The sequence below is a fragment of the Anser anser genome, assembly GCF_964211835.1.
Source record: "Anser anser genome assembly, chromosome: 29".
Taxonomy (NCBI): Eukaryota; Metazoa; Chordata; class Aves; order Anseriformes; family Anatidae; genus Anser; species Anser anser.
This window is the reverse complement of record NC_139750.1, coordinates 722,306-744,234: the sequence shown is the minus strand read 5'-3', so window position 1 is coordinate 744,234 and position 21,929 is coordinate 722,306. Positions and strand designations below refer to the sequence as shown.

General features: G+C 50.9%; 2 protein-coding genes across 2 annotated transcripts; one reads left to right on the top strand and one right to left on the bottom strand.

Moving 5' to 3' along the window:
* Positions 1-1,250: 1,250 nt before the first annotated feature.
* Positions 1,251-2,425, bottom strand: LOC310887841 (olfactory receptor 14C36-like). Its single transcript, XM_083814018.1, has one exon. It carries the CDS (start codon positions 2,291-2,293, stop codon positions 1,331-1,333), a length of 963 nt encoding a protein of 320 aa, XP_083670144.1. The 5' UTR covers positions 2,294-2,425; the 3' UTR covers positions 1,251-1,330.
* A 6,938-nt stretch (positions 2,426-9,363) lies between these two features.
* LOC310887703 (olfactory receptor 14C36-like) lies at positions 9,364-10,658 on the top strand (the record flags this gene model as incomplete). Its single annotated transcript, XM_083813882.1, has 2 exons — positions 9,364-9,508; positions 9,814-10,658. 2 exons carry the CDS (start codon positions 9,364-9,366, stop codon positions 10,656-10,658), a joined length of 990 nt encoding a protein of 329 aa, XP_083670008.1.
* Positions 10,659-21,929: the final 11,271 nt, after the last annotated feature.

The following is a 21,929-nucleotide window of genomic DNA, read 5'->3' as shown; positions in this document are numbered from 1 at the left end:
GCCAACCAGCTCATGCTTCAGAAGGCCTCCCGCATGTCTGGACTCACATTTCCCCATGTAGCCTTTAGCAACTCCAGGGCTGAAGGGAATGGCCACCTCTGTGTGGAAAAGTGAATCAAGAACTGAACAGAAATTTTAGGAAAATATTGAGAATCTCTACAGTGAAGGAATTGGCATGAAAGTCATGATTACTAGCATTGATTACTAACATTGCTTCCTTCAGCTGGTTTCCCAGGGGACCATACCTCCAAAGAGGAGTGACCCTGAGACTCTGTCTGTCCCACTGGACATGATGGCCCCCTTAGGGGATAGTTTGTTGCACTTGGGGTCACTTGGGTTCATCTCACCATACCCACGCTATGGGCAGTCTCATATGGACAAGGCAATTAGTAGTCATTTAGTGTCCACAGCTGGAGGAAGAAACCACCTGTGAGAGCTGGAGCAAGAGCCCAGTGCTGGGAATGGTGGTTGTGAGGGGCTGCTCTGGGACCATTGCCCTGGGGCAGCATCTGCCAGGGTGTCCAGAGAACAAGGGCCCAGACCAGCCCCTGCTCTGCTGGTCCCCCCTGTCTCTCCCCAGAGGACAGCCTTGCATGTTGTGGACACAGGCCGGTAAAATCAACATCTCATATGTGCAGGGCACCAAAAGACAGGAATGGAATCAGTGGAATCAGCACTTCCCTACTAAATCCTGTTCCTGGGACGTCTATCCCATCTGTGTGAGCCCACAGAGAAACAAGCAAAGCAAGAAGCCTCCTTCGAGTCCATCCCTTTGCAATATCCATGAGAGCAGCTTTGGGAGAAGAGCTGAGCCTTCAGGCACTGCCCTCAGCACATCCCCTTTTATGCTGGAGATGCTGGTACGGAGCCAGCTGTGTTAGAGAAGTGCCCCTGGCCTGTCCCTGCCTGTGGACACAGGACTGCCCCACAGCAGCACGGTGAGCAAGCGACAAGAGCAATCAGTCCTCACAGCAACACAACGGCTCCAAAGGAGAACATGGGTGGTAAAGTAAAGCAGATCGGGACAGACCAAGCCCTGGCAGTGCTGCTGTGCCAGGACTCTTCTTCCCTCCACCTCTGTGCAGAGCCAAGTACACCTGCAGATCCACCACAGGTATCTGAGAAAGGATCTCAGGCAAGCAAGTCACTGCAGGATCCATCCTTTTATTTCAATACATCTTAATTGCCCTTTAAATACACCTTGTTTCAGAGCCACATGAGAAAATAGATAGATAAATAGAAGGGGAAGAGAAAAGATGTTTTTTATGAACACATATATCACAAGTTATGCAAAAAGAAAAAAAAAAGTCTTGTCCTTTAATGAGTTATATTATGAGTGATATGCAGAAGACAGGCAGTTTATTGGTTCTGAAAAACAGTCAATCATCAGTTCCCATACTGCATCCTTGAGCTCCTGGTTCCTCATGCTGTAGATGAGGGGGTTCACTGCTGGAGGCACCACCGAGTACAAAACTGCCACCAAAAGATTCAGGGAGGAGGAGGACATGGAGGGGGGCTTCAGGTAGGAAAATATGGCAGTGCTGATAAACAGGGAGACCACAGCCAGGTGAGGGAGGCATGTGGAAAAGGCTTTGTGTCGTCCATGAAATGATGGTATCCTCAGCACAGCCCTGAAGATCTGCACATAGGACAGCACAAGGAAAGCAAAACACCCAGATGCTAAAACAGCACTAACCACAACAAGCCCAACTTCTCTGAGGTAGGCATCTGAGCAGGAGAGCTTGAGGATCTGGGGAATTTCACAGAAGAACTGGTCCAGGGCATTGCCTTTGCAGAGGGGGAGGGAAAAGGTATTGGCAGTGTGCAGCACAGCATAGAGAAAAGTACTGCCCCAGGCAGCTGCTGCCATGTTGACACAAGTTCTGCTGTCCATTATTGTCCCGTAGTGCAGGGGTTTGCAGATGGCAATGTAGCGGTCATAGGACATGATTGTGAGAAGATAAAACTCTGCTGTGATAAAGACAACAAACATAAAGACCTGGGTGGTACAACCTGCATAGGAAATGGCCGTGGTGTCCCAGAGAAAATTGGCCATGGCTTTAGGGACAGTGGTGGTAATAGTGCCCAGGTCTAGGAGGGCGAGGTTGAGGAGGAAGAAGTACATGGGGGTGTGGAGGCGGTGGTCGCAGGCTACGGCTGTGAGGATGAGGCTGTTGCCCAGGAGGGCAGCCAGGTAGATGCCCAGGAAGAGCCCGAAGTGCAGGAGCTGCAGCTCACGTGTGTCTGCGAATGACAGGAGGAGGAACTCTGTGGGGAAGCTGCTGTTGGACATTTGATGCCTCTGCACATGTGGACCTGTCCGTGGAGGAATAGAGAGTGACAATTTAGACTTCTCTGAGCTTAACTTATATTTCAAAGAAAGCTCCTCAGAAAGACACAGTGTCAATTGTGAAGAGGATGTACTCCTTCCTGGAGCTCCGGGTTTTGCTGCCTAAGAGTTCCGCAGGGACCAGGCAGATCTTCGGTGGACTCAGGAGCAGTCAGTACTGCCTTATAGTATCTGGTAAAGAGCACCAGAGATGGATTTCAGGTGCCCATTTTGCTGACATAGCTTGTGCTATCTGTACAGGTGTTAAGGGAAATTAGGAGGTTCTTCACAAACGTACAAATCTATTTCACTGTAAGGTTCTATGATCTTCAGTCCCTTCTAAAAACCTGATAACTCCTTATCAACCTCATAACTGTCCCTCACAGCAGGAAAGTGAAAGCAGAGTTCTGAGAGTGCCTTCCCTTCAGATAGCCCCTGCCTTGGTCTTCCTTAACAATAGAAGCCCCAGAGATGCCGTGGGGGTTCTGTGGAGCTGTGAGCAGCCTGTTCAGTGCTGTGGTTTAATCCAGCTAATATCTAAGCACTACACAGCGATTTGCTCATCCTCCCCCCTCTGTCTCTGGGATGGGGGAGAGAAACAGGAAAATGAAGCCTGTAGGTTGAGATAAAGACAGGTTATTAAGAAAGGGAAAATAATAATAATAAGGATAATAGCACTACTACTACTAATGTGTACAAAACAAGTGATGTACAATGCTGTACACATGGACCGATGCCCAGACTATCCCCAAGCAACCAGCCCCCCCACCCCGGCTAGCCACCCCTATATACTGTTTAGCATGACGTCAGATGGTATGGAATACCCCTTTGGCCAGTTCGGGTCAGCTGTCCTGGGTCTGTCCCCTCCCAGCTCCTGCTGCACCCCCAGCCTGCCCGCTGGCAGGGCAGAGCAAGAAGCTGAAAAGTCCTTGACTTAGTGTAAGCACTACTCTGCAACAATTAATACATCAGTGTGTTATCAACACTATTCTCATCCCAATCCAAAACATAGCACCCTACGAGCTACTAGGAGGAAAATTAACTCGATCCTAGCTGAAAACAGGACACCCAGGAAGTAGACTCCCACCATCAGCAGGACCCTGCCCTGTCCTGCCTTGCTCCGGGGACTCCTTCCACCCACAGCTTCTCCCCGCAGCACCCTGGGCAGCTCCCCGGGCAAGCTGAGTGCTGAGCCTGGCAGGCGGCAGAGGCCCTGCCCCAGCACACAGCCCCTGGGGCACAGCAGGGACCCTGCTCTGCACCACAGCCCTGGCCACCCCTACCTGCACCCCAGCTGTGTAGCCTGCGGCCAACCCCACGAGAAGGAACCCTCATGTCCTGTTCTTCTGACAGAATAGGTACGTAATTATTGATCCAGGGAACATCCCTGTCCTCCACACTATAGAAGCCATCAAGCCCCTGTGACTTCTCCTATCGGCTGTGGGAAGTGGCAGCTGTAGAAGAACCCTCTAGGATACTGCATCTGCCTGCTCTCTCACAGACCCTTACCATGTTAGAGCTCCATGTTACAGCTGTGAAGATTTCTCCCGCAGTGAGCTGTCAGCAGCCCCCCTCCACACTGCCTTTAACATCTCCCTCCCTTCTCTCAGCCGCCCTTGTCCCCCGTAGGCCGTGCCCCCAGCCCTGCTGCGCTGTGCAGAGGAGCTGCTTGTGGGCAGAGCTGTCTCTCTGCAGCGCTGCCCGCTTGCCAGGAGCTCCCCTTGGTCCCAGGAGCCCGGCCCAGCTCAGCAGCACAGGGAGCTCTTGACACGAGGGAACTCCAGGGAACTGATTTTGAATCAGGCTGAAGCAATCCCTGATGTTCGCTCTCTCAGCTGGGGAGAGACAGCTACTTCCAGCAGTGTCATTTCTCCTGTCAGGAGAAGTTTCATCAAAGAATCACCTTGTCCTCTTCCACTTTTAGGTAAGACACCCAGAATGTGACTGACAGGAATCACATTTTCCCAAGTTGAGGGAAGTGATCACAGTGAGTCAACTGATGCATCTCATTCTGAGTTCAATGACCTAGGGCTGAAATGGGGCCCAGAACCTTCCATATCAGCCACAAACCCACACAATTTGGGATTTCTCTCGCCTCTGTTCAGATATGTACAAAATACTCTAGGCTAAGCTGTCTCGGTAATTACAGGAGACAGAGAAGAGCAGTGAATTGTTCAAATGCAAACACCATTTGACATTTGAGGTGCCATACGTTGCGCAGGTTAGCATTCATTAGAACTTCAGAGATAGGGAATATAGGGATTGGCATTTTGTCAGTGTCTACTGCCTAAAAATGTTGCCTTCCTTTGTGCCTTGTCACTAACCTGGGAGCTGTCCCTTGGCAGTTAGCTAAATCATATAAACCTCCCCTATAACATCTCTCTCTCCTTCCCAAAACTGGGAGAAAATTAAGTCAATTAAAATTAAAGTCAATTCCCTTGAGGGTAAAGGGGCCTTACAGAGACATCTTGATAGATTTGAATGCTGGTCAGTCGCCTACCATTTAACATTTAAAAAGAACTAATGCCAGATTCTGCACATCAGACTGCGTATTCCTGGAAGTACATTTAGACTGGGGACAAGTGGATGGAGCATAACCCTGAAGAAGGGGATCTGGGGGATATGGTTCATGGTAAGCTCAGGATGAGTACGGGGTGTTCAGGCTCCACTCCATCCCTGGGAAGGCGATAGAGCAGCTCCTCCTGGAACCCATTTCCAGGCTTGGAAGGACAAGGAAATCATCCGGAGCAGTTGGGACATCTTCATGTAGGGGAAGCCACATTTAATCACTTTGGGCATGAAATGTCCATGATGAAATGACTGGCCTGGCAGATGAGAGCAGAGCAGTGCATATAGATCTACTCTGACTTCAGGAAGGTTTTGTTGTGTATTAACCTGGAAGTAGGTAAGCACCACACAGCAGCTAGCTTGGTCCTCCCACCCAGTGGGTCTAAAAGTGAGAAACCTTGTGGGCTGAGATAAAGACAGTTTAATAAGTAAAGCAAGAGCAATAAAATAAAATAAAATAAAATAAAATAAATAAAATAAAATAAAATAAAATAAAATAAAATAAAATAAAATAAAATAAAATAATAAAAAGAATTCCTTATTCACTATTTGCCCTTGACGAACAGAAGTTTAGCCATTTGTAGGAAAACCGTGTTTCATCAAGTGTAACCATTAGTTGCAAAGGAAGATGCAGTATTACCCAATATTCCTCACACCATGAATAAAAGAAAAATACAGATTTTTTTTAGTGTTTCTTCAACAGCTCTATAAATGCCTATCTTTTAATTTATGTCTCAGTTCAGCATAAAAGACATATCAGCTTAGTAGAGCAGGCCCAGAGCATGGCCACAAAATCATTCAGAGAGCTGGAGCAGGTCTGTTATGAAGACAGGCTGGGAGAATTGGGGTTTGTCAAGATGGAAAGGAGAAGGGCCTGAGGAGACCTTACAGCAACCTTCCAGTACCTAAAGGGGGCCTACAGGAAAGCTGGGGAGGGACACTTTATCAGGGAATTTGGTGACAGGACAAGGGGTAATGGCTATAAAATTAAAAGAGGGTAGTTTTAGATTAGATATTAGACATTCACTTAGTGCTGACCCATGTAAGCACAGCATCAAGGGTTTCTATTTCTCAGACTGCCCCCCGTGACATGTGGGTTGAGAGTGTGCAAGACATTGTGATGGGACACAGCTAGAAGAGCTGACCCAAAGTGATCAAATTGATATTCCTCACCATCCAGCACCCTGTGCAGCCCATCACCCCACTACCAAAAGCATGCCATGCACACCAAGTACACCTCCTGTGAAGAGTGTCTGAGAGAGTTGGGATTGCTTAGTATCGAGAAGACAAGACTCCATGAGAAATTATTGTAGCCTTCCAGTACTTAAATGGGTCATGCCCATGTGTGTAGTGAGGAGAGGAGAGGAGAGGAGAGGAGAGGAGAGGAGAGGAGAGGAGAGGAGAGGAGAGGAGAGGAGAGGAGAGGAGAGGAGAGGAGAGGAGAGGAGAGGAGAGGAGAGGAGAGGAGAGGAGAGGAGAGGAGAGGAGAGGAGAGGAGAGGAGAGGAGAGGAGAGGAGAGGAGAGGAGAGGAGAGGAGAGGAGAGGAGAGGAGAGGAGAGGAGAGGAGAGGAGAGGAGAGGAGAGGAGAGGAGAGGAGAGGAGAGGAGAGGAGAGGAGAGGAGAGGAGAGGAGAGGAGAGGAGAGGAGAGGAGAGGAGAGGAGAGGAGAGGAGAGGAGAGGAGAGGAGAGGAGAGGAGACTCAAGGAGAGGAGACTCAAGGAGAGGAGACTCAAGGAGAGGAGACTCAAGGAGAGGAGACTCAAGGAGAGGAGACTCAAGGAGACTCAAGGAGACTCAAGGAGACTCAAGGAGACTCAAGGAGACTCAAGGAGACTCAAGGAGAGGAGAGGAGTGGAGAGGAGAGGAGAGGAGAGGAGAGGAGAGGAGAGGAGAGGAGAGGAGAGGAGAGGAGAGGAGAGGAGAGGAGAGGAGAGGAGAGGAGAGGAGAGGAGAGGAGAGGAGAGGAGAGGAGAGGAGAGGAGAGGAGAGGAGAGGAGAGGAGAGGAGAGGAGAGGAGAGGAGAGGAGAGGAGAGGAGAGGAGAGGAGAGGAGAGGAGAGGAGAGGAGAGGAGAGGAGAGGAGAGGAGAGGAGACTCAAGGAGAGGAGACTCAAGGAGAGGAGAGGAGACTCAAGGAGAGGAGACTCAAGGAGAGGAGACTCAAGGAGAGGAGACTCAAGGAGAGGAGACTCAAGGAGAGGAGACTCAAGGAGAGGAGACTCAAGGAGACTCAAGGAGACTCAAGGAGACTCAAGGAGACTCAAGGAGAGGAGAGGAGACTCAAGGAGAGGAGACTCAAGGAGAGGAGAGGAGACTCAAGGAGAGGAGACTCAAGGAGAGGAGACTCAAGGAGAGGAGAGGAGACTCAAGGAGAGGAGACTCAAGGAGAGGAGAGGAGACTCAAGGAGAGGAGACTCGAGGAGAGGAGAGGAGAGGAGAGGAGAGGAGAGGAGAGGAGAGGAGAGGAGAGGAGAGGAGAGGAGAGGAGAGGAGAGGAGAGGAGAGGAGAGGAGAGGAGAGGAGAGGAGAGGAGAGGAGAGGAGAGGAGAGGAGAGGAGAGGAGAGGAGAGGAGAGGAGAGGAGAGGAGAGGAGAGGAGAGGAGAGGAGAGGAGAGGAGAGGAGAGGAGAGGAGAGGAGAGGAGAGGAGAGGAGAGGAGAGGAGAGGAGAGTTCATTTGGAAGGGACCTTCAAAGATCATCTAGTCCAACTGCCTGATCTCTCCAGGGCTAAAGAAAAGTTACAGCATATTAATGAGGGCAATGTCCAAATGCTTCTTGAACACTGACAGGCCTGGAACAAGAACTAGGTCTCAAGGAAGTCTGTTCCAGTGTTTGACCACCCTCACAGTACAGGAAATATTTCGTGCTGTCCACTCTGAATATTCCCTGGTACAGCTATGTTCCATTCCCACACATTCTGTGATCAGTTAACAGGGAGAAAAGATCATCACCTCCCTCTCCACTTCCCCTCCTCATGAAGTTGCTGAGAACAATGAGGTCACCCCTCAGCCTTCTTTTCTCCAGACTAGACAACCCAAAGTGTCCTAGGCCTCTCCTCATAGGACATCCCCTGTTACCAGTATTCCCCCTTTCCCTTGGTTTCCCAACTGACAAGGTTCCTGGTCAGATAACCTTGCTGGAAGAAATGTTTTCTCTGTCTCCCATGCTCCCACCAGTCAGTGTGACTGACCAGGTCTGGCTCCCTCACTGTCTCCTTTATCACTTGTCGGTCAGGTTTGTGTCCCTGGCTGTGTTGTGCTTTATCCCCAGGAGGTAGCCAAGCACCTCACAGAAGCTCTCTCCCTCCCCATTCTTAACAGAACAGGGGAAGAAAAATAGGAGAAAGATGTCCATCAGTTTGATTAAAAGATGTTTCCTCTAGAGTCCCGGGAATTCGTCAACAGCTCCCTGTGCTGCTGAGCTGGGCCGGGATCCTGGGACCAAGGGGAGCTCCTGGCAAGCGGGCAGTGCTGCAGAGAGACAGCTCTGCCCAGGAGCAGCTCCTCTGCACAGCGCAGCAGGGCTGGGGGCACTGCCTGCAGGGGACAAGGGCGGCTGGGAGAAGGGAGGGAGATGTTAAAGGCAGTGTGGAGGGGGGCTGCTGAGAGCTCACTGCGGGAGAAATCTTCCCAGCCCTGAACAGGGTAAGTGTCTGTGTGAGGGCAGGCAGATGCAGTATCCTAGAGGGTACTTCTATAGCTGCCTCTTCCCGTGGCTGAGAGGACTTGTCACAGGGGCTGCCCTGGCATCTCTAGTGCAGAGGATGGGGATATTCCTTGTACCAATGATTACCTTCTAAAGATTTCAGGGGGACAGGAAGGGTTCCTTCTCACTGGGCCGGCTGCAGGCTGTGCAGGCAGGGTGCAGGCAGGAGTGTCCAGGGCTGTGGTGCAGAGCAGGGTCCCTGCTGTGCCCCAAGGGCTGTGTGCTGGGGCAGGGCCTCTGCCGCCTGCCAGGCTCAGCACTCAGCCTGACCAGGGAGATGCCCAGGGTGCTGTGGGGCAAAGCTGTGGGTGGAAGGAGCCCCCTCAGCAGGGCAGGGCAGGGCAGGGTCCTGCTGGTGCCCAGAGGCTTCCTGGGGCAGGCTGCTCATAGATCTACAGCACCGCCAGACCATGTCAGAGGGGACTCTTCAGACAGAAGGTCAAGGCTGAGGCTGCTTGGTATGGTCTGTGCTGTCCAGAAACTGCACTTTCACCTCTCTTTGGTTTATCAGGATGGGAATGGAAACAGAGCTGTACAGAGTGGAGAAGATTTTGAGTTTCTGTCACCTCGAATTTTATGAGGAACCTCAGAAAGGGCCTTCAGCACCTGCAAGCCTTCAGAAGGCAGCAGCATCACCTTCCCAGTTTGATCAGGGCTTGTGTAACCTGCTCTTCAGCACCTGCACACACTGAGAGGGTGCAGGACAGAGCTGAGCACACAGAAGACAGGATGGGTTCTGTGAGCACTGGCAGGGCACAGACATGGTGACAGAGAAGCAGTTCCTTGTAGGAATGGCTGCAGGCAGCAGAGATAGGCAGGGAGAAAGGGAATTGCAAAGGGAAAGCCTGCTGCAGAGGATAGACAGGCACCTCCTGCCATCCCCTGCATGGGGTATTGGGCCATTGGGTAAGTTAGCTCTTTGGGGCAGCAGGGTGGGGGTCACCCGAGACACTCAGCATCCTGTGAAGGAGCCCCCAGGCAGGAAATTGTGTTCCTCACAGTGCACTCAAACAGCACAGGGCAGAGCACAAGCGAGGGAGCTGGAAGTATGCCATCCTGATCAGGGGAAAATGGAAGTGAGCGTGCAATGGTCAGTGAGAAAGGGAGTGCATTCTGCTCAGAGACCGTGTCCTGACTGTCTGTGTGTTTTCCTCCATGGACAAGCAATCATGCCCTGAGGAAGCAAATGTCCAACAGCACCTTCCTCTAAGAGTTCCTCCTCCTGCCATTCACAGACACACGCGAGCTGCAGCTCCTGCACTTCGGGCTCTTCCTGGGCATCTACCTGGCTGCCCTCCTGGGCAACGGCCTCATCCTCACAGCCGTAGCCTGCGACCACCGCCTCCACAACCCCATGTACTTCTTCCTCCTCAACCTCACCCTCCTAGACATGGGCACTATTACCACCACTGTTCCCAAAGCCATGGCCAATTCTCTCTGGGACACAAGAATCATCTCCTACTTGGAATGTGTTGCTCAGATTTTTTTATTTTTCTTTTTCCTTTCAGCAGAGTTTTTTCTTCTAATTATCATGGCTTATGACCGCTACGTTGCCATCTGCAAACCCTTGCACTATCGGATAATAATGGACAGCAGGACTTGTGTCAACATGGCAGCAGCTACTTGGGGCAGTACTTTTCTCTATGCTGTGCTGCACACTGCCAATACCTTTTCCCTCCCTCTCTGCCAAGGCAATGCCCTGGACCAGTTCTTCTGTGAAGTTCCACAGATCCTTAAGCTCTCCTGCTCAGATGCCTACCTCAGAGAGGTTGGGCTTCTTGTGGTTAGTGTCTCTTTATCCTTTGGGTGTTTTATTTTCCTTGTGCTGTCCTATGTGCAAATCTTCAGGGCTGTGCTGAGAATCTCCTCTGTGCGTGGACGGCACAAAGCCTTTTCCACTTGCCTCCCTCACCTGGTTGTGGTCTCCCTGTTTCTTAGTACTGCCACATTTACCTACCTGAAGCCCCCCTCCATCTCTTCCTCATCCCTGAATCTTTTGCTGGCAGTTCTGTACTCGGTGGTGCCTCCAGCAGTGAAGCCCTCATCTACAGCATGAGGAACCAGGAGCTGAAGGATGCAGTTTGGAAACTGATGACTGGATGTTTTTTGGAAGCAATAAACTGAATGCCTTCTTAATGTTACTCAGCAGAGACCTAGAAATGTTTTTTTTTTTTTTTTTTTTTTTTCTCCTTATTAATTTCTTTATTTGCTTTTTTTTACTTTGCTTTACTCCCCTTAATGTTTTCCACAAAGAAATGTAATTGTTCATCCCCTTCCTTCTTTTTATGTACCTGTTTTCTTTGACTCCAGGTCTTTGTATATATCATGGGCCAGGCTTTCTGTGTATTTAAATAAAGGGAAGGACCATGCAGTGACTTGCTTGCCTGAGATCCTTCCTTGGAGACCTGTGGTGGAATTGCAGGGGCTCTTGGCTGTGTGCAGAGATGGAAGGGGAGAAGATTCCTGGCACAGCAGCAGTGCCAGGGAGCCCCAGGGCTTGATCTGTCCCAAGCTGCTCTCCCTTTCACCTCCCACGCTCTCCTTCAGAGCCCTTGTGTTGCTGTGAGGACTGATTGCTCTTGCGGCTTGCTCACCGTGCTGCTGTGGGGCAGTCCTGTGTCCACAGGCCAGGGGCACTTCTCTAACACAGCTGGCTCCGTACCAGCATTTCTAGCATAAAAGGGGATGTGCTGAGGGCAGTGCCTGAAGGCTCAGCTCTTCTCCCAAAGCTTCTCCCATGGATATTGCAAAGGAGTCGACTAAAAGGAGGCTCCTGGCTTTGTTTGTTTCTCTGTGGGCTCATGGGGATGAGATTAGCTGATCACCCAGGATCAGCTTTTAAGCAGGGAGGGCTGATTCTGGTGTTGCCTGCTGGTGCCCTGCACCCATGGATATGGTGACTTCACCAGCCTGTGTCCACAGCATGCAGTAGGTGTGAAGGTAGGCAGGCATCTTTCTAGAGGGAAGTGGAAGCTGCCAGGAGAGCCCAGGGGATCATCAGGGACAGTGTGTGTCAAGGAGTCAGCAGGGCACAGAGCCCACAGAGCATGAGCGTGTCGAAGGTGCAGCCACCCAGAGATAAGTGCAAGATCTGGGATGGAACAGGCAAAGGAGAGCTCTGCAACTCCAGGGAACACAGCAGGCATAGGGAAAGCAGTCTGGTGAGTTATTTGTTACACCTGTGGTGAAATTTCATAGACTGGATCTAGTAAATCACACCAAAACATCTCCTGCCATTGGAAATGAGTTGGACTTGGTGATCCTTGTGGGTCCCTTCCACAAGGGGAAGGTGAGGAGGTGAGGTAATTTGCAGATGGAGCAGCAGGGGCACTGCCACTGACCTCCACTTCTCCATTTGATGCTTTGGGGTCTGATGAGTCTGATGCTGATGAGTCTTGTTGTGTGGGAGGGCTTCTGAAGCATGAGATGCTTGGCAGGCAGAGTACCTGAGGGATTGTGCAGGGCATCCCCTGCACCCACTGCTCCTGGGGGGGCTGGGAAGAGGCATCCTGAGCACAACAGCTCCTTGTAGCCCTGTGGATGCTGGCTGTGAGGTCACTTCTGTCCCAGCCCCTGGCTGGCCAACAGCAGGGAGGCAGAGCCTCTGAGTTCATAAAGGCCATCAGAAAGCTGCCCCCAACAGGGTGACACATTAGGGGAGGCCAGGGGAAAGCTGGGAGAATAATGGTGGGAGATTTGGGAGAGAGAAGAGGGGTTTAGCTAAGAGAAAGGAAAGATTTTCTCTTATGCTTATTCAACATTCACTGGGAAAATATTTATGTTATGTCCTGGTAATATTTCTAACTAGTAACCCGAAAATCTAGTGCTACCCTAAATGCTCTCTCTCACCCTGAAAGGCATCCACTGCTCTAATCCCCAGCCTCAAAGCCTACCTTGAAGTCAAACCCCAGACATATTACCCATGCAACAGCACAGCTTTTCCCCTAATCGTGATGTATTTCTGAAGAGCAATTTGAATTCTCTGCTGTCATATCTTATGCAATACCACCTCTATATGTATGTTATCTCCACACGTAGATGCCTCCAGAGGTTTATGTTCTTGCTGGACTGTGGTAGGCTGTGTGATAAGAAGTGCGTCTGCACACAAAAGAAAGGCCCAGGCAAACGATAGCAGGACGAGTAATTCAGTTCATGCCCTGCCCTGGCTGCTTCCAGGCCCAGCACAGGAGAGCTTTCAGCTCAACAAGAGCCCATCTCCATGAGCCCAGAAGAGCACAAAGCACATTGGCAAATGGGAACCCAAGTCACAGGCTCCTGCGGAACCAAGATCTTGTCCCAGCTCTTTCCAGGGCTGCCCTAGGAGGGCTGTCAGCCCAGTGTCTAGGAGGAAACCCAAGATGCATCACTGGCAGCAGCTCTCCGCATTACCATTTGGACTAAGGGGATTGCTGCCTAGGGCTGTAGGTCACCTGATGGTTGTACAAAGGGGCAAGTGCAGCAGCTGGACAAGAACCAGGGCATCAGAGTGCCCATGTAGTCAGCGACAGTAGAGGTGGGAGTGTGTGGACTCAGTGGACTTAAGTGTGTGAGTGTGTGTGAGATTGGGGTGGTGTGTGCCAGCAGCTGGAGTGGGGCTGCACCCATGGGGGCTTCTACATCCAAGTGCCTTCAACTGGGGAGACTGGGAGCCAGGAACTTGTCCTGGACAGGCTGAGTGTCTGATCCCAGCTGCTGGCAGATCTACCTTGCACACACAGACATGCACGTGCGCACACAACCATTCTGTATTTCCCACTGTCAGTCCTCCGTCCTACTCAGCCAGAGAGGGGATCAGGATAAGGATGCTGCTGCTGTTTGTAGTTGTGTGAATGCTGAATGTACCTGCCTGCATTGTCCTGTGTCCTGCCATGTGTTGATGCCTACGTGATGTCTATGTAGGCTTGTGTGTGTGCCTCCCAGGAGTACACGCTCTGCCTTGCTCAGGTTGGACCAAGGGGCAGAGAGCTGCAGCAGCCTCAGGTCTCCCAGGCTGCTGGAGGGGGCTCTCTGTTGAATAGAGGTTTGTGCCTGCTGGGCACAAAACCATCTCTGTATATGACATAGAAGTGGCGAGGCTGAAAGAAATGGAAAGGAAAAAGGGGTTGTGGTTGATAGCAAGCTGAATATGAGCCAGCAGTGTGCCCTGACAGCCAGGAGGGCCAACCGTATCCTGGGGTGCATCAAGCACGGCATCGCTAGTCGGTCGAGGGAAGTGATTGTCCTGCTCTACTCTGTGCTGGTGCGGCCTCACTTTGAGTACTGCGTGCAGTTTTGAGCACCATAGTACAAAAAGGACATGAAACTGTTGGTGGATGATCCTTGTGTGTCCCTTCCAACTTGGGATATTCTATGATCCTGTGATTCCAGGCCATCAAATCCACACAGTCCAATAAATATGATTGTCCCTTCCCTCCATCTGGCTGGAAGCAGGGCCCCTCTAACCCTATTCATAGTAGTTGTCCGTGTGTCTCAGGGACTGTGATGGAAACAGGCGAGGTGATCGGCTCCGGGGCAGACGCGTTCTGCAGCAGAGTGGGGGATCGGGACAGGCAGGGCTTTTTTTCCAACATCGAGGCCGCTCGAGGGAGCCACCAGGACCCGGCAGCCACCAGGACCCTGCAGCCCCCGCGAGGGAGGCTGACGAGGCGTAGGCGGAGCCAACAGAGCCCCCTCCACGGCCGTTCAAAAGCAGCCCCTAGGGAGCGCGAGCGACCAGGAGCGCGGCGAACAGGGTGGGCAAAGAGGGCGTGGCGCGTCAGAAGAGCGGGGCGTGGCAGTTTGTGCGGCAGTTCGCGCAGGCAGGGCGAGCAGGGAGGGCGGAGAGGGCAGAGTTTCCCCTCCCGCCCATAAGAACAACACCTTTAACGGCTGTCGACCGCTAGCTAGGCTGCAATGGTCTTCACCAGGCGGAGCACTCTCTCTAGACAGTCTGTAACCACCCAGACTGACCGCCTGCTCAACAATGCGGCAGTTCAGGTCTCTGGGTGCAGGGAGTGTCTCAGCCTGTTGCTGCCATCTGAGGGAGGCAGAGGCACTGTGTGTGTGAGGTGCGAGCAGGTGGATGACCTGGTCCGCCTGGTGGCAGAACTCAAAGAGGAGGTGGAGAGGTTGAGGGTTATTAGGGAGTGTGAGCAGGAGATAGACTGGTGGAGCGACTCCCTGCAGGGCCTGAAGGAGAGGTACCGGGGTGAGACACCCCAAACGGAGGTGGACCTCCTGCCCTGTCACTGTCGGGCAGAGGGAGGTGACCTAGGAGTTGAGGAGGGATGGAGACAGGTCCCTGCTCGACCTTGCAGGCAACGCCCCCCCCTACCAGCCCCACCTTCCCAGGTGCCCTTACGTAACAAATTTGAGGCCCTGGAGCTTGAGAGGCCGGTGGGTGAGGACGAGGTAAAAAGTCTACCCAGGAGGATGTCTAGGGCGAGGAAGCTGACTCCACGCCTCAAGACTGCCTCCACCAAGAAAGACAGAAGGGTGATCGTAGCAGTCGACTCCCTTCTCAGGGGACCAGAGGGCCCTATTTGTCGACCTGACCCTACCCGTAGGGAAGTCTGCTGCCTCCCTGGGGCCAGGGTCAGGGACGTTGCCAGGAAGCTTCCCAACCTGGTTCGCCCCTCTGACTACTACCCTCTTTTGATAGTCCAGGCTGGCAGTGATGATACTGAAGAGAGAAGCCTGAAGGCTATCAAACAGGACTTTAGGGGACTGCGACGGTTAGTGGATGGAGCGGGAGTACAGGTGGTGTTTTCATCTATCCCTGCAGTGGCAGGGAGGGGTACCGAGAGGACACGGAAAGCCCACCTGATTAACACGTGGCTCAGAGGCTGGTGCCAACACAGAAATTTTGTTTTTTTTGACCATGGGGCGCTTTACTCGGCACCTGGCCTGGTGACCGCAGACAGGTCCCTATCTCTAAGGGGAAAACGGATCCTAGCCCAGGAGCTAGCAGGGCTCGTTGAGAGGGCTTTAAACTAGGAAAGAAGGGGGATGGGGCTGAAATTAGGCTTGTTGGAGCTGTAACAGGGGGAATAATGGCAAAGGCAGGGAAGAAGGCAATGGCCCAGCTGAAGTGCATCTACACTAATGCACGCAGCATGGGTAACAAACAAGAGGAGCTGGAAGCCATCGTGCAGCGGGAAGGCTATGACTTGGTTGCCATCACGGAAATGTGGTGGGACCACTCTCATGACTGGAGTGCTGCAATGTCTGGCTATAGGCTCTTCAGAAGGGACAGGCAGCACAGAAGGGGTGGTGGCGTGGCTCTCTATATTAGAGAGTGTTTTGATGTTGAGGAACTTGAGGCTGGGAATGATAAGGTTGAGTCTCTATGGGTTAGGATCAGAGGGAAGGCCAACAAGGCAAGCATCCTGGTGGTGGTCTGTTATAGACCGCCGAACCAGGATGAGGAGACGGATGAGGAGTTCTACAGGCAGCTGGCAGAAGCTGCGAAATCGTCAGCGCTTGTTCTCATGGGGGACTTCAACTTCCCAGACATATCCTGGAAGCACAACACAGCCCAGAGAAAGCAGTCTAGGAGGTTTCTGGAGAGCGTGGAAGATAGTTTCCTGACAAAGCTGGTTAGAGAGCCTACCAGGGGAGGTGCCCCGCTAGACCTTCTGTTCACAAACAGTGACGACTGGTGGGAGACGTGGTGGTCGAGAGCTGTCTTGGGCAGAGTGACCACGAAATGGTTCAGTTCTCTATTCTTGGCGAAGTCAGGAAGGGGACGAGTAAAACCGCTGTCTTGGACTTCCAGAGGGCTGACTTTGAGCTGTTCAGGACACTGGTTGGCAGAGTCCCTTGGGAGGAGGTTCTGAAGGGCAAAGGAGTCCAGGAAGGCTGGGCACTCTTCAAGAAGGAAATCTTAATGGCTCAGGAGCGGTCTGTCCCCACGTGCCCAAAGACGAGCCGACACGGAACTAGACTGGCCTGGCTGAAGAGAGAGTTGTGGCTCGAGCTTAGGAGAAAAAGGAGGGTTTATAATCTTTGGAAAAGAGGGTGGGCTACTCAAGAGGACTCTAAGGATGTTGCGGGGCTGTGCAGAGACAAAATTAGAAAGGCCAAAGCTCATCTGGAGCTCAATCTGGCTACTGCCGTTAAAGATAACAAAAAACGTTTTTACAAATACATCAACACAAAAAGGAGGACTAAGGAGAATCTCCATCCTTTACTGGATGCGGGGGGAAACTTAGTTATAAAAGATGAGGAAAAGGCTGAGGTGCTCAATGTCTTCTTTGCTTCAGTCTTTAGCGACAAGACCGGTTGTTCTCTGGATACCTGGTACCCTGAGCTGGTGGAAGGGGATGGGGAGCAGGATGTGGCCCTCGCTATCCATGAGGAAATGGTTGGCGACCTGCTACAGCACTTGGATGTACACAAGTCGATGGGGCCGGATGGGATCCACCCGAGGGTACTGAGCGAACTGGCGGAGGAGCTGGCCAAGACACCTTCCATCATTTATCGGCAGTCCTGGCTATCAGGGGAGGTCCCAGTCCACTGGCGGCTAGCAAACGTGACGCCAATCTACAAGAAGGGCCGGAGGGTAGACCTGGAGAACTATAAGCCTGTTAGTTTGACCTCAGTGCCAGGGAAGCTCATGGAGCAGATTATCTTGAATGTCATCATGTGGCACTTGCAGGGCAACCAGGTGATCAGGTCCAGTCAGCATGGGTTTATGAAAGGTAGGTCCTGCTTGACGAACCTGATCTCCTTCTATGACCAAGTGATGCGCTTGCTGGATGAGGGGAAGGCTGTGGATGTGATCTACCTTGACTTCAGTAAGGCTTTTGACACCGTTTCCCACAGCATTCTCCTGAAGAAACAGGCTGCTCATGGCTTGGACTGGTGTACACTTCGTTGGGTTAGAAACTGGCTGGATGGCCGGGCCCAAAGAGTAGTGGTGAATGGAGCCAAATCCAGTTGGAGGCCGGTTACTAGTGGAGTCCCCCAGGGCTCAGTGCTGGGGCCGGTCCTCTTTAATATCTTTATCGATGACCTGGATGAGGGGATCGAGTGCACCCTCAGTAAGTTTGCAGATGACACCAAGTTAGGTGCGTGTGTCGATCTGGTCAAGGGAAGGAAGGCTCTGCAGGAGGATCTGGATAGGCTGGACCAATGGGCTGAGGTCAACAGTATGAAGTTCAACAAGGCCAAGTGCCGGGTCCTGCATCTGGGGCGTAAGAACCCCAAGCAGCGCTACAGGCTGGGAGATGAGTGGTTGGAAAGCTGCCTGGCAGAGAAGGACCTGGGAATGCTGGTTGATAGGCAGCTGAATATGAGCCAGAAGTGTGCTCAGGTGGCCAAGAAGGCCAACAGCATCCTGGCTTGCATAAGAAGCAGTGTGGCCAGCAGGTCTAGGGAGGTGATTGTCCCCCTGTACTCGGCTCTGGTGAGGCCACACCTCGAGTACTGTGTTCAGTTTTGGGCCCCTCGCTACAAGAAGTACATGGAGGTGCTCGAGAGAGTCCAGAGAAGGACAACGAAGTTGGTGAGGGGTCTGGAGAACAAGTCTTACGAGGAGCGGCTGGGGTTGTTTAGCCTGGAGAAGAGGAGGCTCAGGGGCGACCTTATCGCTCTCTACAGGTACCTTAAAGGAGGCTGTAGTGAGGTGGGGGTTGGTCTATTCTCCCACGTGCCTGGTGACAGGACGAGGGGGAATGGGCTAAAGTTACGCCAGGGGAGGTTTAGGTTGGATGTTAGGAAGAACTTCTTTACCGAAAGGGTTATTAAGCATTGGAATGGGCTGCCCAGGGAGGTGGTTGAGTCACCATCCCTGGAGGTCTTTAAAAGACGTTTAGATGTAGCCCTTAGCGATATGGTTTAGTGTAGGACTTGTTAGTGTTAGGGCAGAGGTTGGACTAGATGATCTTGGAAGTCTCTTCCAACCTAGATGGTTCTGTGATTCTGTGACCTTTTCCCCTGCAACGAGGGTAAGTAAGAATGGGAGGCAGTGATGGGAAACAAGTCTGGTCAGTCACATTAATCAAAAGATCACAAAAACATAGAAAGATTTGGTTTCAAATGCACCTAAAAGATCATATAGTTCCAACTGCCCTGCCATAGGCAGGGGCACCTTCCACCAGACCAGGCTGCTCAAAGCCCCGTTAAGCCTGGCCTTGAACACTTCCAGGGATGGGGCACCCACAGCTCCTCTGGTCAACCTGTTCCAGTGCCTCACTACCCTCAGAGAAAACAATTTCTTCTGAATATCCAGTCTAAAACTACCCTCTTTTAGTTTAAAAGCTACCTCTGCTCTGACTGGAAATGCAGGATGGGGAGACCCACTGGGCACAGCTGTTTGTGCTGCTGCTGCTCCTAAGGACAAGAGATATGCATCCCAGTCTGTCACAGGAGCCTCACAATGAACTGTAGGTGCATGGGGTTCACGTCCAAGCCTGATACATGAACTCCTCATTCTGGTCAAGGAAGAGGAGCGCTCTTTTTGTAAGCACCCAGCAAAGAAGTGCACAGCAGCTGTCCCAGTCCATGTCTTTTCTACCTCCTGCAACTACTGCCAATGGGGGGTAGTCACTCTAAATGCCTATGTCATGCTTTTCTGATCCATGAAGGGTTTTCAGATACCCAAAGGCATCAGAAATGGCCCCAGAAACCAATGTCTAAGATATTCCATCTGTTTTTATTCACAGACTGTCATCTGCATGAGTACACCCTCAGCAAGTTTTCAGTTGACACCAGGCTGAGTGGTAGAGCTGACATGCAAGTGGGAAGGAATGCCATCCACAGGGATCTAGACACACTTGTCAACTTTGCTCATGAGAAACTCCTGATATTCAGCAAGGCCAAGTGCAAGGTGCTGCACCTAGGTAATGGAAAGCCCCACTCTCCATATAGATTTGGGGATGAATAGATTGTGAGACTGCCTGCTGAGAGGGACTTGTACTGTTGTACTTGAAAAGACGAAGATCTGGCTATCAGCTGGCAGTGTGCGCTTGCAGCCCAGAAAGCCAGCTGTATCCTGGGCTGCAACAAGAAAGCCCAGCAGGTCAAGCGAGGTGATTCCTTTCCTTGTCTCTGTCCTAGTGAGTCCCCACTAGCAGTGCTGCATCCAGCTCTGGGATCCCCAATCCAAAAAAAAGACAAAGAGTTTTTAGGGTGTCTCCAGAGGCCATGAAAATGATCAGAGTGCTTATATATTTCCCATGCAAAGAAAACCAGAGAGAGTTGGGGTTGTTTAACCTGCAAAGAGAAGGCACCAGGGACAGCTTATTGCTGCCTTTTCAGAGAATCACAGAATCACAGAATCATAGAAAAACAGAATCATAGAATGGCTTGTTTTGAAAGGGACCTCAAAGATCATCTAGTTCCAAGACCCCTGCCATAGGCAGGGACGCTACCCACTACATCGGGTTGCTCAGGGTCTCATCTCACCTGGTCTTGAACACCTCCAGGGCTGGGGCATCCACAACCTCTCTGGGCAAACTGTTCCAGTGCCTCACCACCCTCTGAGTGAAGAATTTACTCCTAACCTCTAATCTAAATCTCCTTTTAGTTTGAAACCATTCCCACCTCATCCTGTCATTTTCTGATTGAGCAAAGAGTTGCTCCCCATCTTTTTTTAGAAGTCCCCTTCAAGTATGGAAAGGTTGCAATGAGGTCACCCCAGAGCCTCATGAGGGTCTGTAGTGACAAGAGATGTCATGCTTTTGAAATAAAAGGGCTGATTTAGATTGGATATAAGGAGATATTTTTACAGTGAGAGTAGTGAGACATTAGAACAGCTTTCCCAGAGAATCTGTGGATTCCCCATCACTGGAAGTGTTCAAAGTCAGGTTGGAAGGGCCTTTGAACAACCTGATGTAGTGACAGATGCCCCTGCACATGACAGAGGGACTGGATTAGATGATCTTAGAGTCCTGTTCCAGCCCAAATCTTTTCATGACCCTTTCATTCTTTGATTCTGTTATTCCATGATCTAGTCATTACTTGGAGCTTCAGGGATTCCAAAGCTTCTGTTTCCATATGTAGACTAGAAGTATGTCTAGGAAACTCTTAAACCTTACTTTTGCATAATCTTTCATGTCTACAGACTAGGGAAAAAAAAAGAAAAAGAAAAAGAAAAAGAGAAAGAAAAAAAAAGAAAAAGAGAAAGAGAAAGAGAAAGAGAAAGAGAAAGAGAAAGAGAAAGAGAAAGAGAAAGAGAAAGAAAAAGAAAAAGAAAAAGAAAAAGAAAAAGAAAAAGAAAAAGAAAAAGAAAAAGAAAAAGAAAAAGAAAAAGAAAAAGAAAAAGAAAAAGAAAAAGAAAAAGAAAAAGAAAAAGAAAAAGAAAAAGAAAAAGAAAAAGAAAAAGTTATAACTTGTGGGAGATGAGCTTCATTGGGTACAGCATGGAACTAGCAAACACTTAAGAGAGTGTGCCTTACAGATTATTAAGCTTTATCATACTTTATTTTAGTTTCCTTGCAATTAAGAATCATCCTTCTGTACCTGTGTGCAACCTGTTCTCTAAGGAAAGCAGGAGGGAGAGGTGGGACAAGGGAACTACAAGGTGCAACTGCAGACTTGAGTGAAGTCTGATGTGAGGAGAAGTGATGCAAGTCCTAGGGGATCAGTGAGAGAAATGGTGTGAGCCTTTGCCTTCTGGGACTTGGGCAGTGCGGCTAGAGCTCTTGCCAGTGAAGACTGAGGCAAAGAAATCATCGAGTACCTCAGCTTTCTCCATATCCTGGCTAAACAGGTCTCCTGTTTCCTTCAGGAGAGGGTCCACATTTTCCCTCATCTTCCTTTTATCACTGTCATACTTAGAGAAGCCCTTCTTGTTGCCCGTGACCTTCCTGTCCAGATTCTATTTTACCAGGCTCTTAGCTTTCCCGACTTGATCCCTGGCTGCTCAGACAATGTCTGTGTATTCCTCTCAGTTTACCTGTCCTTGCTTCCACCTTCTGTAGGCTTCCTTGTTGTGTATGAGTTTGGCCAGCATCTCTTTGTTCAGCCATGTGGCCTCCTGGCCTTTTTGCTTGACTTCCTCTTTGCTGGGATGCAATGCTCCTGAGCTTGGAGGAGGTGACTCTTGAAGAACAGCAAGATTTCCTGGACTCCTGTTCCCTCTAGGGTTTTGTCCCATGGTACCCTACAAAGCAGATGCCTGAAGAGGACAAAACCTGTTCTCCTGATATCCAGGGCTGGGAGCTTACTGTGTCCCCTCCTTGCTGCCCTAAGCATCCTGCACCCCACCAGTTCATGGTCACTGCAGCCCAGGCTGTCCTTGAGCTTCACATTCCCCACCAGCCTCTCCTTGTTGCTGAGAACGAGGTCCAGCATACCACTGGCTAGCTCAGAGTAAATGAACTCCATCCAAATGAACTCCTAA

Bases quoted from the DNA above. Each gene is read 5' to 3' on its own strand.
- LOC310887841 (XM_083814018.1), bottom strand. From the start codon at position 2,293: ATGTCCAACAGCAGCTTCCCCACAGAGTTCCTCCTCCTGTCATTCGCA.